Source organism: Agelaius phoeniceus, chromosome 5, assembly GCF_051311805.1.
Source record: "Agelaius phoeniceus isolate bAgePho1 chromosome 5, bAgePho1.hap1, whole genome shotgun sequence".
Taxonomy (NCBI): domain Eukaryota; kingdom Metazoa; phylum Chordata; class Aves; order Passeriformes; family Icteridae; genus Agelaius; species Agelaius phoeniceus.
In genome coordinates this window covers 66,706,539-66,720,126 of record NC_135269.1, presented here as the reverse complement: position 1 = coordinate 66,720,126, position 13,588 = coordinate 66,706,539, and the positions used below count along the sequence as shown (strand labels likewise).

At 46.8% G+C, this 13,588-nt stretch overlaps 1 protein-coding gene across 11 annotated transcripts in view; it reads right to left on the bottom strand.

The window, feature by feature from the left end:
• The window catches only part of FRMD4A (FERM domain containing 4A), a 369,788-nt gene that overhangs the window by 13,142 nt on the left and 343,058 nt on the right, over positions 1-13,588 (bottom strand). For 10 of the 11 annotated variants that reach the window (XM_077179219.1, XM_077179217.1, XM_077179215.1 and 7 more), the window contains 6 exons: positions 10,220-10,353; positions 6,736-6,858; positions 3,462-3,690; positions 2,244-2,300; positions 1,243-1,480; positions 23-187 (listed from right to left, as the gene is read on the bottom strand). In XM_077179219.1, coding sequence (XP_077035334.1) covers positions 23-187; positions 1,243-1,480; positions 2,244-2,300; positions 3,462-3,690; positions 6,736-6,858; positions 10,220-10,353 — 946 coding nt within the window. The remainder of the gene's footprint in view (positions 1-22; positions 188-1,242; positions 1,481-2,243; positions 2,301-3,461; positions 3,691-6,735; positions 6,859-10,219; positions 10,354-13,588) is intronic. The other variant, XM_077179213.1, reaches the window with a different exon arrangement.

Sequence of the window (13,588 nt, the reverse complement as noted above, 5' to 3'; positions counted from 1 at the left end):
GGCTGGAGCTGGCATGACTTACCGCGTGGAGTGGACGTAGTGCGGGCTGCGTACCCGCAGATCCGGCGTCGACGGCATGCTGGACTGGGAATTCCAGTGGGGAAGGCTCCGGATGGGGCTGTTCTGCAGTGAGCTGCTGCCTCCTGCCTCAGCACAGCTCCCGCTGCTGGGGAACCGCTTGTGGCTGCTGCAGAGAAACACCCTGCTTCAGCTCTCCCACAGGAATCTGGGGAAGTGGCTCCCACACATCCTTCCAGATCTCAGGCACGTGCCTGGGATCTTGCAGGGGTGAGTGGGAGTTGGGTCAGCCGCTGTTCTGAGCTTGTGTCCCAGCCCTTGTGGTGCCAGAGGTCAAGGCCAAGCCCTGTCAAAGCCCTCAGATGATCCACCATCCAACCCTTCTAAATGTTTTGTAGAATAACACTGAGATACCAAACAGCAATCATGTGGCTGTAGCCTGTTTTGATGACCTGCCTATTGGCCAAAAGTCTCCTTTTAGTAAGGGACAACACTGTAAATTCTGAAAGGGCTCCCACCTGTCCCTCCTGCAAGCAGGGAATATCTCTGTGCTGGAGTGTTGGGGAAGATGAAACAGGAAAGCCTTATAAATATGATTGTCTGGCAAAAGATTTTGAGAATATAGAAACTATAAGTGAGACTGAAATGAAAGCAAGCTTTGAGATACTTTAGTTACTGAACAACTGGAAAACAATGGTATGGCTGGCTGAAGGTAATCCCCTTTTGATGAAACAATACCCTCTGCTTGTAGACAGCTCCAAGGGTCAGAGCAGACCCTACTAGCTTGGCAGAAGAGGTCCAAAGAGGAGTGTTTAGGGTTTAAAATGTAACACAGTATGGTAATGTAATGATTCTTATAGGCTGCATGCAAATGCTATAGGATTTGCATATTGTAGTAGATTGGTTAGTGAGAATTAGAATATTCAACACAGAAGAAGATTTATTGTATTGTAATGGGAACCTCACTCTCTTACCCTTCAATGCTATTACCTTTTTTACTCCCTTACCCTCTTACTCTCTTACCCTCTCATCCTCTCTGCCCCTCTCTGCTCTCAGGCCTGCTCCAAGCTGTGGCTGGCAGCTCCCAGCAGGCCCCTGCACCCAGGCCCTTTGCAATAAACCTCAAGTTCCACGATCTGGCTGCAGAGATCTCTCGTCTCCGTCCATCCCGACCACGCTACCTCCCGACGCTCCTACACTGGAGCTTCAAGAGACCTGGCTCACCTGGAGTGGCTGTGCGAGGAGCGCTTCTTGACCTTCTCATAGGGCTCATCCAGGGATGACTCGCTCCACATCTTGGGTTTGATGGGGGACTTGTCGTAGTCGCTGCGGTGGAAATGCATCTGGCGCAGCCCCTCCAGCGACTGCGGCGGCGGGGGCCGGCTGTGCAGCGGCGGCCGCGGAGGGAGGCCTTTGTGCGGGGACTGCAGGGGGGAGATTGTGCTGGTGACCTGAGAGTCCTCTGTGGAGAGAAGGGAGAGAGGTGATGGCTGTGTGACACCCCCAATGGCAGCACAGCCTAGAGAGATGCCACGCACCTCCAGAGCCTGCTTCCTTGCCCTGCTTCCCCCGGCTGTGCTTAGGGACATCCTGAAGACCTGACTTTCAAAAGGGCACTGGCTGACATTCTCATGTTGGGAGAGAATGGCCAGCAAGAGTGTGTGATGGGCCATTCTAGGACTGTCTTTTGAAATAATTCAGAGCAGTAACCATAGCAATATTAACTGCTCCATGCCTGATGTCAGACTACAAGATAAAGAGTCAGACATTATGGGGAAACCATAATGATGATTTTCGATGATTTGGTCTTTTGAGTAGAACCCTGCTAGGAATGGTGTTCATATTAGGGCGAGGTTGCTGATGGTAAGGCATGCAGTGGTTGTGGATAGTATTTTTTGGAGCCCTCCTATTTTTTGGATATCTTGTTCGCCATTTAGGCTGTGAATGATGGAGCCTGAGCATAGGAAGAGCACGGCTTTGAAGAATGCGTGGGCTGAGATGTGGAGGAAGGCCAGTTTGGGGAGGTTTAGTCTGATTGTAACTATTATTAGTCCTAGTTGGCTTGAAGTAGAGTCAAAGAGGGAAATCATTAGGGGAAACCAAACTTTTTTTTCTTCTGGGATCTGTCTGTGGACTATTACACAGAACAGTAATTCCATTTTGAGTGTCAGTCAGGAGTTCCTACATCCCTTCCCACTCTCCCGAACATACAGCAGCCAACATACCATCCTCGAGAACAAGGGCATCTGAGAGGGAGCTGTCTTCACTGGCAATGTTTCCTTCTGAAGAGAAGAAAATACCAAGATGGTCAGATGGTCCCAAGATTTGCAATGACTGAGTGCTCAACTGCACCATGGTCTTTGTCCACTGAGTCTTAGCCTTAAGCAGTCACCCACGCCTTCCTCCCCCCAGAGCAAGAGGCAAAATTCCTATGAATGGTTGACTCAGCCCACTCTCAGGCTGGGAGGGCAGAGCTGCAGGTCAGGTCTCTCAATAGCAGGCTGCCTTCCAAGGAGCTGCTAAGTCTTTTCAATAACTGGGGATTAAGACTGAGTAACAACAGAGAGCTGAGATCCCCAGAGGATGCAAACTGGCACAGTGCCATTAGTGGGATTTACATCTTGGCCCTTAAGGACTCTGGGTTTGATCCATCTTAAAATGATCATCCTGCTGCTAACTAAAGGCTCACACCAAGTATAAGTTCTGTGGAATTCAAGGAAATGTTTTTGGAGCATCCTCAGCAGCAGCAGTAAAAGCTCTCAGGTCCTTGGCATGCAGATATTTGAGCTGCCTCCCCCAACCTGTGTCCTCATGGCTGTCTGTTATCTCAGACTGAGGTGCAATTTGGTACCCAGGTCACAAATACAGCAGCTCTAATCTCAGTTCCTGCACAAAAGCACAGAGAAAAGCTCTGCAAGTCAAAGGGAAAGGGGAAAATCCACAAGAGAGAAAGAACCATGGCAGAAAGTCATGGATTTCATGAAAAATCAATCAACAACCCAGTAAACCATAAAGTGCCCTGAGAATTACATTGTTAAAAAAAGAAAATGAAAAGAAATATTTGAACACAGCAATGAGACTGCTCCCGCTTTGATTTTACAAATGCCTTTGAGCTAGAGAGCTCACCCCTATCTGCTAACATTAATTACATTTGTACTGCACTGCTCTGGAGGAGACACCAGGAGAGCAATTTCACAGGTGAACAAAGGAGTCACAGCCTGCTCTGCTGACACCCTGATCATCCACAGCACACCACAGCTTTGCTGCTGTGACCCAGCACATCCCTAATGCACAGCACCCTCTGATAGCACCCCTGGGGCCCTCCAGGCAGAACAGGGAGGAGGAGGGAAGGGAAATTTGGTAAGAATTTTGCTCCCTGCCCTCCACAGTGATGCTGTGGGCACCAAGGTGGTGTCACTTGGTGGGCACCAAGTCCCACTTACCATCTATGATCAGGGAGGCTCTCTGGGTTGGCTTCTTGCCAGATTTGATGCGGTACTCGTTGATGGCATTCTCAATCTCCTGCAGTTTCTTCAGGGCATTCAGGTAGGATGTCTTCCTCTGCTTCTTCAGCTTTTTGCTGACGTTGGGGTCGCTGGCCAGGCGGCGTGCAGCCTCCGTGATCTGGGACTGAATGGCAAATTCCCTCTCCAGGCGCTCCAGCTCTGCCTCCTGGTGAAAGGCCAGTGGGTTCTGGTTACCACCAAACTCTCTGAGCCCACCTATGTGGAAGATCTCCAGAACCTGACCAGTGGCCTCCACCAAAGGTTCTCCATCAGCAAAGCATCCACAGTCATGCTGCTGCCCTCAGGGCCTCTCTGAGCATACCCATCTTGCCTTTACCTGCTCTCAAAAGTGCCTGGAAGCCCAGCTGGTGAAAGGGATGACCTACACAAGGAGGCCATGTGTGCTCCAGCCCTAACCCTGGTGTGCTGTTTGACTTTTCAAGCAGTTCAATATGGCCAAATTCACATTCATCCTTTTACACCCAACTCTGGGTTACACCTGCCTCCCACCTGCTCCTTCTCCCTGTTTTCTATCTCCACATTTGAGCCCCATTTGATTTCACTGCTATGTATTGATGCAAAGCCACAGCTTTATCCTCCTTGACAGGTTTGTCTGGCACCCACCAAACACTTTGGGGTAAATACAAGCTGAAGTAATTATGGGCTGCTGCAACTGATGGCACCAGAAAATTGTCTCCTCGAGTTACCAGCCAGGAGGGTGATCTCAGAGCCAGCAGTGTGCAACAGCAAGCTTTCTGTATGCCAGAAAGAACCAGAGCCCTCAGCATTAGCCCTTGCAGGGCCTCAGCTGAGTTTCTGAATGCAATCCGGTGTACCCTGAAAGCTACCTGGCCATTTTTGGTTATCCTCCAAAGATAAGGGACTTAGGACAACTTATGCCAAAGCATAAGCTGATATGGAGCTTCCCAGTCTGCACAGGGACCCCAGGCTGTGAGCTTCAAAGGGCCTTGCTAATCTGCAACGGATCTGGCTACCTCCCCCAGCTCAATGGAATTAGTCTGCTAGAAAGAGGAACCCAGTACACTGCAAATTAACAAAAAAAAAAAAGAAAAGACAAGTTTTTCTACTTTTAGTGAATGGTGAGACAGTCATATATTCCTGGAGATCCCTGTTACCAAGTTCAAATCCTCTCTTTGTTCAGCAGCAGTGTAAGAGCTGATGCTGTGTGATTTAATCAGACTGAAGCATTCTCTGAAGTTTTTATTCTGGGTTTCTGGCTTAAAAAATATACTTTTGCTATCAGTGGTGAGTCAGCATTGCCTTAGAATTATAATTATCATTTTCCTCACTTCACTGAAGAGTGAACCCACCTTCTATCTTTTTAACAGATCCTTTTTTGTTTGAAGACTTTATAAACTCTGTTAGCGCCAGACTTATTAAAAGTGAACTTGACATGATGGGGTTTTAAGGCCTGGAATCTGATTCATCATCTCCTGGTAAAAGCCTTCCCAGAGTCAGGAATTACAGACCAGGTAAAGGTGATTACCAAGAAAAAAACCAGGACCCTTCCCTCCAAGTCTTGATCTGACAAAGGTCTTGCTAAAGGTATGGTGAGCTTGATGTGAGAGCTGTTATTTCAGACCTTCACAGATTCAGCTTTAAATCATTCAGTATATCCTAGGAAAAATATATTAATTTTCCTCCTGTCCACAACTGTCTATTTTCCTCCAGTGAGGCCCCTATAAATAAAGCTCTAGGAAATGAGAGCTATCATCTGCCTTCAGATGGAAGTGCCTTGCTTCAGGTCCTTGTCACAGCTAGTAATTTCAGTCCTGGATTTGTGTGGTTGAGGGAATATTTCACCATTTAAAAAAATTGATTTTCCAGTGTTTGCACTTGCTGAAAAGTGCATGAAAACCATTGGTACCCTCCCTAAATGCTTTCAAACTGGCAGCCAAACACAGCTCAACATCATTCTTCGAGAACAGAAATTTATGGTTTTCAACACAGCCTTAAAATTTGACAGACGAAGAGAGAGGCAGAGAAAAAGCTGAGTCAGCATGTTTGGATTTCTGAGCACCTGCACTGGGGAGGAGCTGCTTTACCTTCCTGCTCTCCACACCTAATCCTGCCACTGGAGTAAGGAGATTCCTCACCCTGTGGCCCCAAAAGCTGCCCTGTAGCAACAGGAGCTGGGGAAGCAGGAGATCAGGTTATAACTGAGCAGCCAACAGACTGCAGGGGTTTTAGGAGTAATTCAGCTAAGACATGCTTCCCTTTGAAAAGCTTAATTAAAGGTGCTAGTTCATGAATATTTGACTGCGGTGGAATTCCTCTCCCAGGCTCCATTGAGAACAAAACTAAAGAGCTCCAGCTGTTTATTTTTTCAGCAGAAGGAAAATGCCAACAAAACGACAAACAGTTAATTCCCTGGCTGAACTGAGCCTCAAACCACACAGTCACAACCAGCTTCAGTCTCCCCTCCCACAAAAATAAAAAGGAAACTCAAGACTGGAATATACACAAGTGTCTTGAGACAAATGTGCCTCCACAGACAATAGCTGTTCTGTGAATCCGGTCCTGCCCTACAGCTGCTGCAGGCCTGTTTTCACAGCCACGGTTCAGGGCACTGACCCAGCACATTGTGGGAGCAAGGAAGGGAACAAACACTCCCTGGCAAACTTAGAAAAATGTAACTCCAGCTCCCCATAGGTAGGGATGAAGGCTCTTTTGTTTAAGGACTGGGGAGCAAAATGCTTTTATCTCGCTGTGGCAGGGCTAGGATGGATAATGGTGATGCTTTTCTCCCTGGTTAGAGGGGGCCTGAATTTGGATTGCTACTGGAGTGGAAAGCAAGAGGCTGTTTGCAAAAACAAGACAGGCAGAAGCAGGGCTCAGATGACCTGGGGGGCTCCTGATATGCTCCCTGCTCACACAAATCACTGCACTTTGTCACCAGAGCACTTGCACTGCAATGGTCAGTTGGTCACCTAGGCTATTTCTGTTACCTCTAGAAAAGCAAGGGCTGAACCTCAATCATTTCACCTTTAGTCTGAAGGAAATTACCCAACTCGCTCACTCCTTCCCTATTGTGATGGATATTAAAAAAACTCACATGGGTACTGTGACCAGTTACAGTAATTTAAAACAAAAACGACCATGGGACTGATGGCTCCTGGGTGATGCTCACTGGACACCTCAGAGACCTGAGGTGGGGACACGTGTCTGGAAGGGAAGGGCACAGCCTCACCTCTCCCTTGGGCAGGATTTTCTGCTCATCCAGTTTAAAGGCAGTTCCTATTCTTCTCCTCACAATAGGTGGCTCCTCCCCAGGATCCAGGGGGTATTCTCGTGGCAGCTTCCCTGTGAGCTCCTGTAAGCAGAAAATGCTGTTAGTGCTCTGGGAAATCCTGCAGCACAGCAAAGCACACCACCACTCCTGTGTGACCCTAAAATGACAGGTACTCATTAACAACATATCCAGTTCAGCCAGCTGATAAACACAAAGGAGAGCACTCAGCCCTGCAAACTCAGAACCTAGCACTGAGGGTGGGGACCTCCTCTCTAACCTGTGCATGAATACAGAGCTCTGTGGCCTGCCCTGAGCAGGTCTGTAAGTGGTGCCCAGCCCCAGGGTGTCAGGGCCTGAGGCTGAGCAGGCTTGCAGCACACAGACTTTCATCTCTGCTGCAGGGTGAGCAGGAACCAAGAGCTCCTATCTGCTCTGCCCTGCTTCTGAGAGGGGTGAGCAGACCCCAGAGCCTTCGTGCAGGATGCAGGTCTGCTGAGTCAGAAAGCTGCAATGGTAACAGCCACACAGGTTATGACCTGCACAGAAAAACATTCCCACCTGATTCATGACGTGTCTGAGAGGAATGCAATGGAAATGGTCACTAAAAGCAGTGCCTGGTACCTCATTACCTGTCTGATAACACTTCATGTATTAGAATGCTTTCCAAACCTCAATGATGTCATGGGCAGCTTTGGAGCAATTATTAGCTGATACTCTGTCAGACTGATGGGGTTATTTGCAAAGATATGTTCAAGATCTGAAGCAAACCTCGCAGAATTTCAGAATAAGTGGACAACAGGAAGCAGCACCACTTCTGATGTTAATGCTGTGGGGTTTTTGCCCCAGGCTACACAATACAGGCACACACATCTGAACTGAAGGCATTGAACTGCCTACAGAAAAAGGCAGAAGCCTGACTACCAGCACAGCCCAGACTCCTTGTACTCAAAAGTCTCCCCATGAAGGACAAAAGGCTTTTGTGCTCCTCAGCATCAGTGTTGAGAGGATCCAGCTGGCAGAGTAACCTAAATCATCTGAATCCCAAAGAACAGCAGCTGACCTTAATGTGAGTGTGGGTGCACAGCCCAGTCCCTGCCTGCCCTGGCCTCTCCCCCACTCCCTAATGGGGTTTTTTCTTTCTACTCTTTTCAGGTCACTTGGAAACAAGGACCTGGCGTTTTCAAATCCTCCCTTTAAGCAATTCCCAGCAAAATGATTTTGCAACAGAGCTCTGTGATGATGTGCACAGACCCCTATTGCAAGAGGCATGGCTGCAATATCAGAGTCCCACTCTGCAATGCCCCTCCAGCCCTGTGGGGTTATTTCAGTTTTTCTTTCAAAATGTGTTCCTTGCACTGTGGCTCTAAGCACTGCACCAAGATACAGATTCCTGTAGCCTAAGGGCAACAGGGATATTTTCTTTATAACTCCTAATGTGATATGAAGCAGGGCAGTGGGTAAAGAGTTAATCTTCTGTAAAATCTGTAAAGATCAGAGCAGAACAAAATGAATGTGAGCTACCATGCTGCCTCCACAAGTTAGAAAGTATTCAAAGGCACGATCGTGAAATGTAATCTAAATTAATAAGTAACTGGAGTAGTGATGGCCCAAAGTAACCTGATGCCAGAATTATGAATGGTTCTGGCCATGCTTTCTTAATTATGCCCCCACTTTTAACTCTTTTTTATCTCCTGGTTTGCCACCCTCTTCCTCTGTTTTGACCATTTCCATGCCAAAGCAGAAAGGAAGAAGGGCAGCCTGAGAGGAAGCTTTCAACTAGCAGCTGCTGATGGATGAGCTGAAGGGTTGCAAGATGGGGTCAGATTCCAAGTGTCCATTAACTGCCTCTCTCAAATCACCTTTGGAAAGCACTAACACTTTCTACCAGCTCTTAATGTGCTGACAGATGGGCTCTGGCCAGTCCTGCCACAGCACATTAAGGAGTTACTGCTCCTCATCCCCAGCTCCTTGCCCCAGTGGGAGCTTTTGCCTGCATCCTGCTTGCTCCTGAAGTGCCTGAGGCTGCAGCAGAACCAGGGCTGGTGTTAAAAGGGAAGGCACTACAGGGCTGGTGTTAAAAGGGAAGGCACTGGGCTGTGAGCTCCTGCAGCTGTGGCACAGGCACATCTTCCCCTGCATCTGGTGCTGCTGCAGGGATTAGTCATCAGCAGTCAGGCAGGGTTAGCTCAGGGTAGTAAATTCCTCTGGGCCAAGTAGAGCCTCCAGACCTTGACAATCAGCCCCTGAAGAGCTGTGATTTTTTTCCTGTGGATGATCTCAGCTCAATGGACTTAGAGATTGGATCTGATCCTGTGACCTTTCTCACAGCACAAGTTGTTGGCTGAAATCAACCAGGACTTCTCAGGTGGGAAGGGATTGCTCCCATGGAGTAAAGAATGGGAACAGGGGCAGCGGAGATTTCTGCTGATGTTCTTTGTTGAGAGGTATTTTCCCCAATTTGTTCTTTTTGGCATTAAAACCATACATTAATTGAAACAAAGTGCAATGAGACCTGAATCAGTGACCCATTTCTCCCATTTTTGTCAAAAGGTAGATACACACCAAACATTAAGCAAGAACTGGAAGATCTCTGTGCCACTGTCTGCAGCCAGCCTCCTGTTGTGCTACATGTCACAATTTGTTATTAAAATCAGATACACAGGCCTGGTAAACATGGGAGGATTGCTGAATGACCTGAGTACACTGCTGCTAATCTCCACACACAGCTGCAACAGACTTGTGATTTCCCCAAACATTAAACTGATCACTAAATGGCCTCCTATGTACTCCAAAATGAGCTGGCAGGTGAGTGGGAAGGTTATGAGTTCCTGAGCTGTCCTGCATGACCTGGGATGACCACAGTGTTTCCTCTTTGCAAGATCTGCCTCCACACTGGCATTCCTTTCCAGCAGTGCCAGAGCTGACTGGATGAAGGCAATCTACAGGGAGCAGATAAGACCTTGTGTGCTGTATGGCAGAGTGTGCTTGGAGAAGAAAAAAAAATCATGCAAAGTTGGGCCTGCTCCAAGAAGAAAGTGTGCCAGCCTTGGGGCTATTTTTGCTAGTGGAGTAAAAAGTCTCTGAGAAGTGATGACCAGCACATAGAACAGCCTTCTATGGCATTTAAATAGCAGGACATTCTTATCAAAGTTAGTAAGAAGCCTGGCTGAATGCAAACTATTCACAATTTCAAAGAGCAAACATGGATGCTGAGCACCCTCCTTGCCCCAAGCCAACAGGGCACCCAGCTGATGTGGGGAAAAAAGCCCTGGACTTTGCAATCTGGCGTTGAAACAGTTGGATCTCCCTGAGGCCATTGTACAATGGGTTTTGTAAGAGGTGACTGTGGAAGGAACCTCATCTCCTGGCCCCACCCCAGCTCCAAAGAAGCAGCTGTAACAAAGCAAGAAGTGTTCCAGGCTATAAAGTGTCCAGCACCCACCGCTTCCCGCAGGCAGAGTTTCTTCAGCTCCTCCAAGCGCTGGCGCAGCGTCTCTTCCAAAGCTTCTTGCCTGGACTTCAGTGCAGCCAGCATGTCTTTCTTGGCAGACTGAGAACTGTCTGACTCTTGGGAACCTGTCAATAAACAATGATTTCACTAGGCCAGCTGACAGCAGAACACACATCTGGAGTGCCTGTAATTTTACCACAGCCTGGACGCAGCCCTTCCAAAAAGAAATTGGACTGTGACATGAAGCAGGTGTTACCCAGGCACTTTTGTTTACAGCAAATCCTTAATGTTTAAGCTAACAGTCAGAGATTCAACAGTGGAGCACACAAAGACATTTGTAACCATTATCTGGAAAAATAAAAGCAGCAAAATTATTCATCTAAAGATCTTAGAGGAAACCCACATACAATTCCCAGGAAACCTCCCAATTGTAAAGTACAGTTTACAAAACCCTGGAGAGGCATTTTTTGGAAATTAAATCTGGGAGAAACCATTTGACAATACAGCCTACTTCTTAAGAACTGCAATTATCCCAGTAGCAAACATGTAATTCAATCCACTTACAAGGCCCGTTCTATGAAAAACTGTAATGGAACAAAATTACCTAGGAAGATTCCAGTAAAATACACCAAAAAACCCCAACCATAGCTCCTTCTGGGGTAGTAGCTGTTTCTTGTGAAGGTGTAGGTCGAGATATTTAACTGCATGTCCAAATGGCTTGGCTTTTCAAGTGGCAATTACCAGCAACTCCCACCGAAGTAGGTCTGTGCATTAAGTCAGACTCTTGCTCAGATGTCATGACAACATTTGTAATTTCAGCTCTTCAGGGGAACTTTTTGATGAAGTAACCTCATCCTTTGTCCCTATGTTTCCCCCTCACACAATAAAGGATGGATATTCTCTTATACCTCCTTTTGCTGCTGGTGTATCAATAGAAACATTTTTTTTTCAGCAGTGACCTGTTCCCTGCCCCTCCTGAGCAATGGCACAGAGCAAGCAGACCTTTATTATCTGCAGCAGTCAGATACAACAGGATGCTACATGAAATTTTCTGTGCACCTGTCATCAGATGGGGGTTAGAGGGGCCTCCAAGCATTCAGTGAAAACACTCAGCCCAAGGAGGTTGAAAAAGCTGTTATTTCACAGAGCTTTGGAGGGAATCTGGGAACAATTCTTTATTTTGGCAGCAAAACAGTGAAATTTGTGCTTTCAGCTTCATCTTTCATTGCTACTATTCCAGCAGACCATTAAAGCTAAATTGAAAGGGGATTGAGGCAAAAATTGCCACAGGGCAGTTCTGCATTGGCTCAGGGGGAGCAGAGTCTCTCACAGATCTTTTCCACCAGTATTTTCTGCAGTTTTCATGAAGGAAGATAGCTGGCATTTATTCAATGAAACACCTTACTTACACCTTTTACTGGGCTGTCCTGAAGTGGGGGTGGTGGAAAAGATCTCTCTAAAGGTCAGCCAGGATGAGCATTATCAGACAAAGGAGGAGAACCTCACAGTAAGATGTTTGTGTAATTGCTGTAGTCATCCTCATTTTATTTGTTTGCCCTCATAAAGCAACAAAACTCAACTCTGCAGACACCTCTGTGCTGGAAGAACTTGATGGGACCTTCTAGAGGAGCCCTGTATTTGCACTGGCAAGGAAACTCCTCTCCAGCACTCAGTAATTCTGAATAGTAACCCTGGTGAGCAGTTACTAGAAAAACTGAACTGCTGATTTTCTTCATGGACTTGTCAACAAACTGCAGAGTCCTGGTAAAAAGTTGCTCATGATTCCAGCAGATGTTTTGAACCTTTTTCTTTTTTTCTTTTCTGACAACTTTGATGACCTATGTTTCCCTTTCAACTGCTCTTCCCCTTTCCTTCCTCTGTCTGCTCCATACCTCCACGGCAGCCTCAGATTTATTTTTAAAAGCTATTCCTTTTTGCTGTGTGGGTTGCCACAGCAGCTACACAGAAACATTTACAAGCATCTGGCCAGCCCCCTGTGCTGATTTGGGGTATGCCCACAAGAAGGAAACAAAAGGCTTCTGGCTGAGCTGGTAGGGACCCAAATCAAGCCCAGACAGTTCACAGCATCTGCTCCAGCTGTGCTTTCCCTGTGTGAGAACCATGCTGCTCTCAACCCTGACACAATTGGTGCACATTTTGTCCACTGAGTGCCCATTTTGCCATCTTTTTCACTGCTCCCACAAAACAAAGGAACTGGAGGGGACCTGGAAGCATGCTGTCACATTCTCAGTGACAGTGGGATTCCTGCTGAAACCAAAGTCATTCGCTTGTTGGCACTAATGTTTGGTTTTGAATTTTTATTTAAAAGCTGAATTATTTTGCAGTGTATTATTAGATTTTTACTGGCTGGATTCTCTGCTTGTTCTCATGGGTGAAAAGGAACTGGTAACTTGATTAGTCAAGAGAACCACCACTGTATGAGATGACTGTAAATGAGCAGAGAACAATGCTTTGTATTGCTGGGTTCCTATGGCTTCCATTAGAGGCATTTTATTTATAAATATGTATCAATCCTACCTTAAATAAGGCTGTGATCAGAGATCCACTTCTAAACCCAGTGGCAATTGACCCAAAAATGTCATGACAAATCAAAATACCGTAAAAAAAACCAAGAAATAAACAAAGACCAGCACAAATCAAACCAATCAAGCAGCTACTACCTTAAATCAGCCTTATTAGATATGGTCACTGAGTCATGGCTGCCCAGTGCCTTCCAAAGGGGATCAGCAACAGAGAAAAATCAGTCCTGAGAGATCAGTCCTAACACAAGAGGCTCCTGCTGCAACAGAAATGGCTGACTGGGAGGCTTTCTCAGGTGTTTTATCTCCCACAATTAGGGTTAATTCCTAATGCAGTAAATGGGAGAAATGTTGCTGAAATATATGATTTTCCTATATGGCATTTGAACCTTTTTGTGAAAATTATTTTTCAGCCTCCTTCCCATTCGCAGTGCAAGGATTTACCAAACTCTGCATTTTAACACACACTTCTGCAGAACCATCTGATGTCCCTAAAACAAAAAGGGTTGTGAAAATACACCAGGCAGCAGGCACAGAGCCTTCTCTCTGGTGGGCACCAGGAACCTGCTGCACTGGAGGCTGGTTTTATGTGTATGTGCCCTTTCTGTCTCAGCTTACAGGATGGGACACAGGCCTTGGTGACCTAAATGTCCACTTAATGCCCTACTAATTTGTGGAAGCAGCACTCATCTTCATCACATGGCCTATCTGAGTGATTTCTGCATCCACTGACACTCAGGAGAACATGGGCTGAGAAATGTAGGGGGAACATGGTCCTCCCTGTCCAACTCCTTCTCCAGCAGAATTCATGGCTGAACTT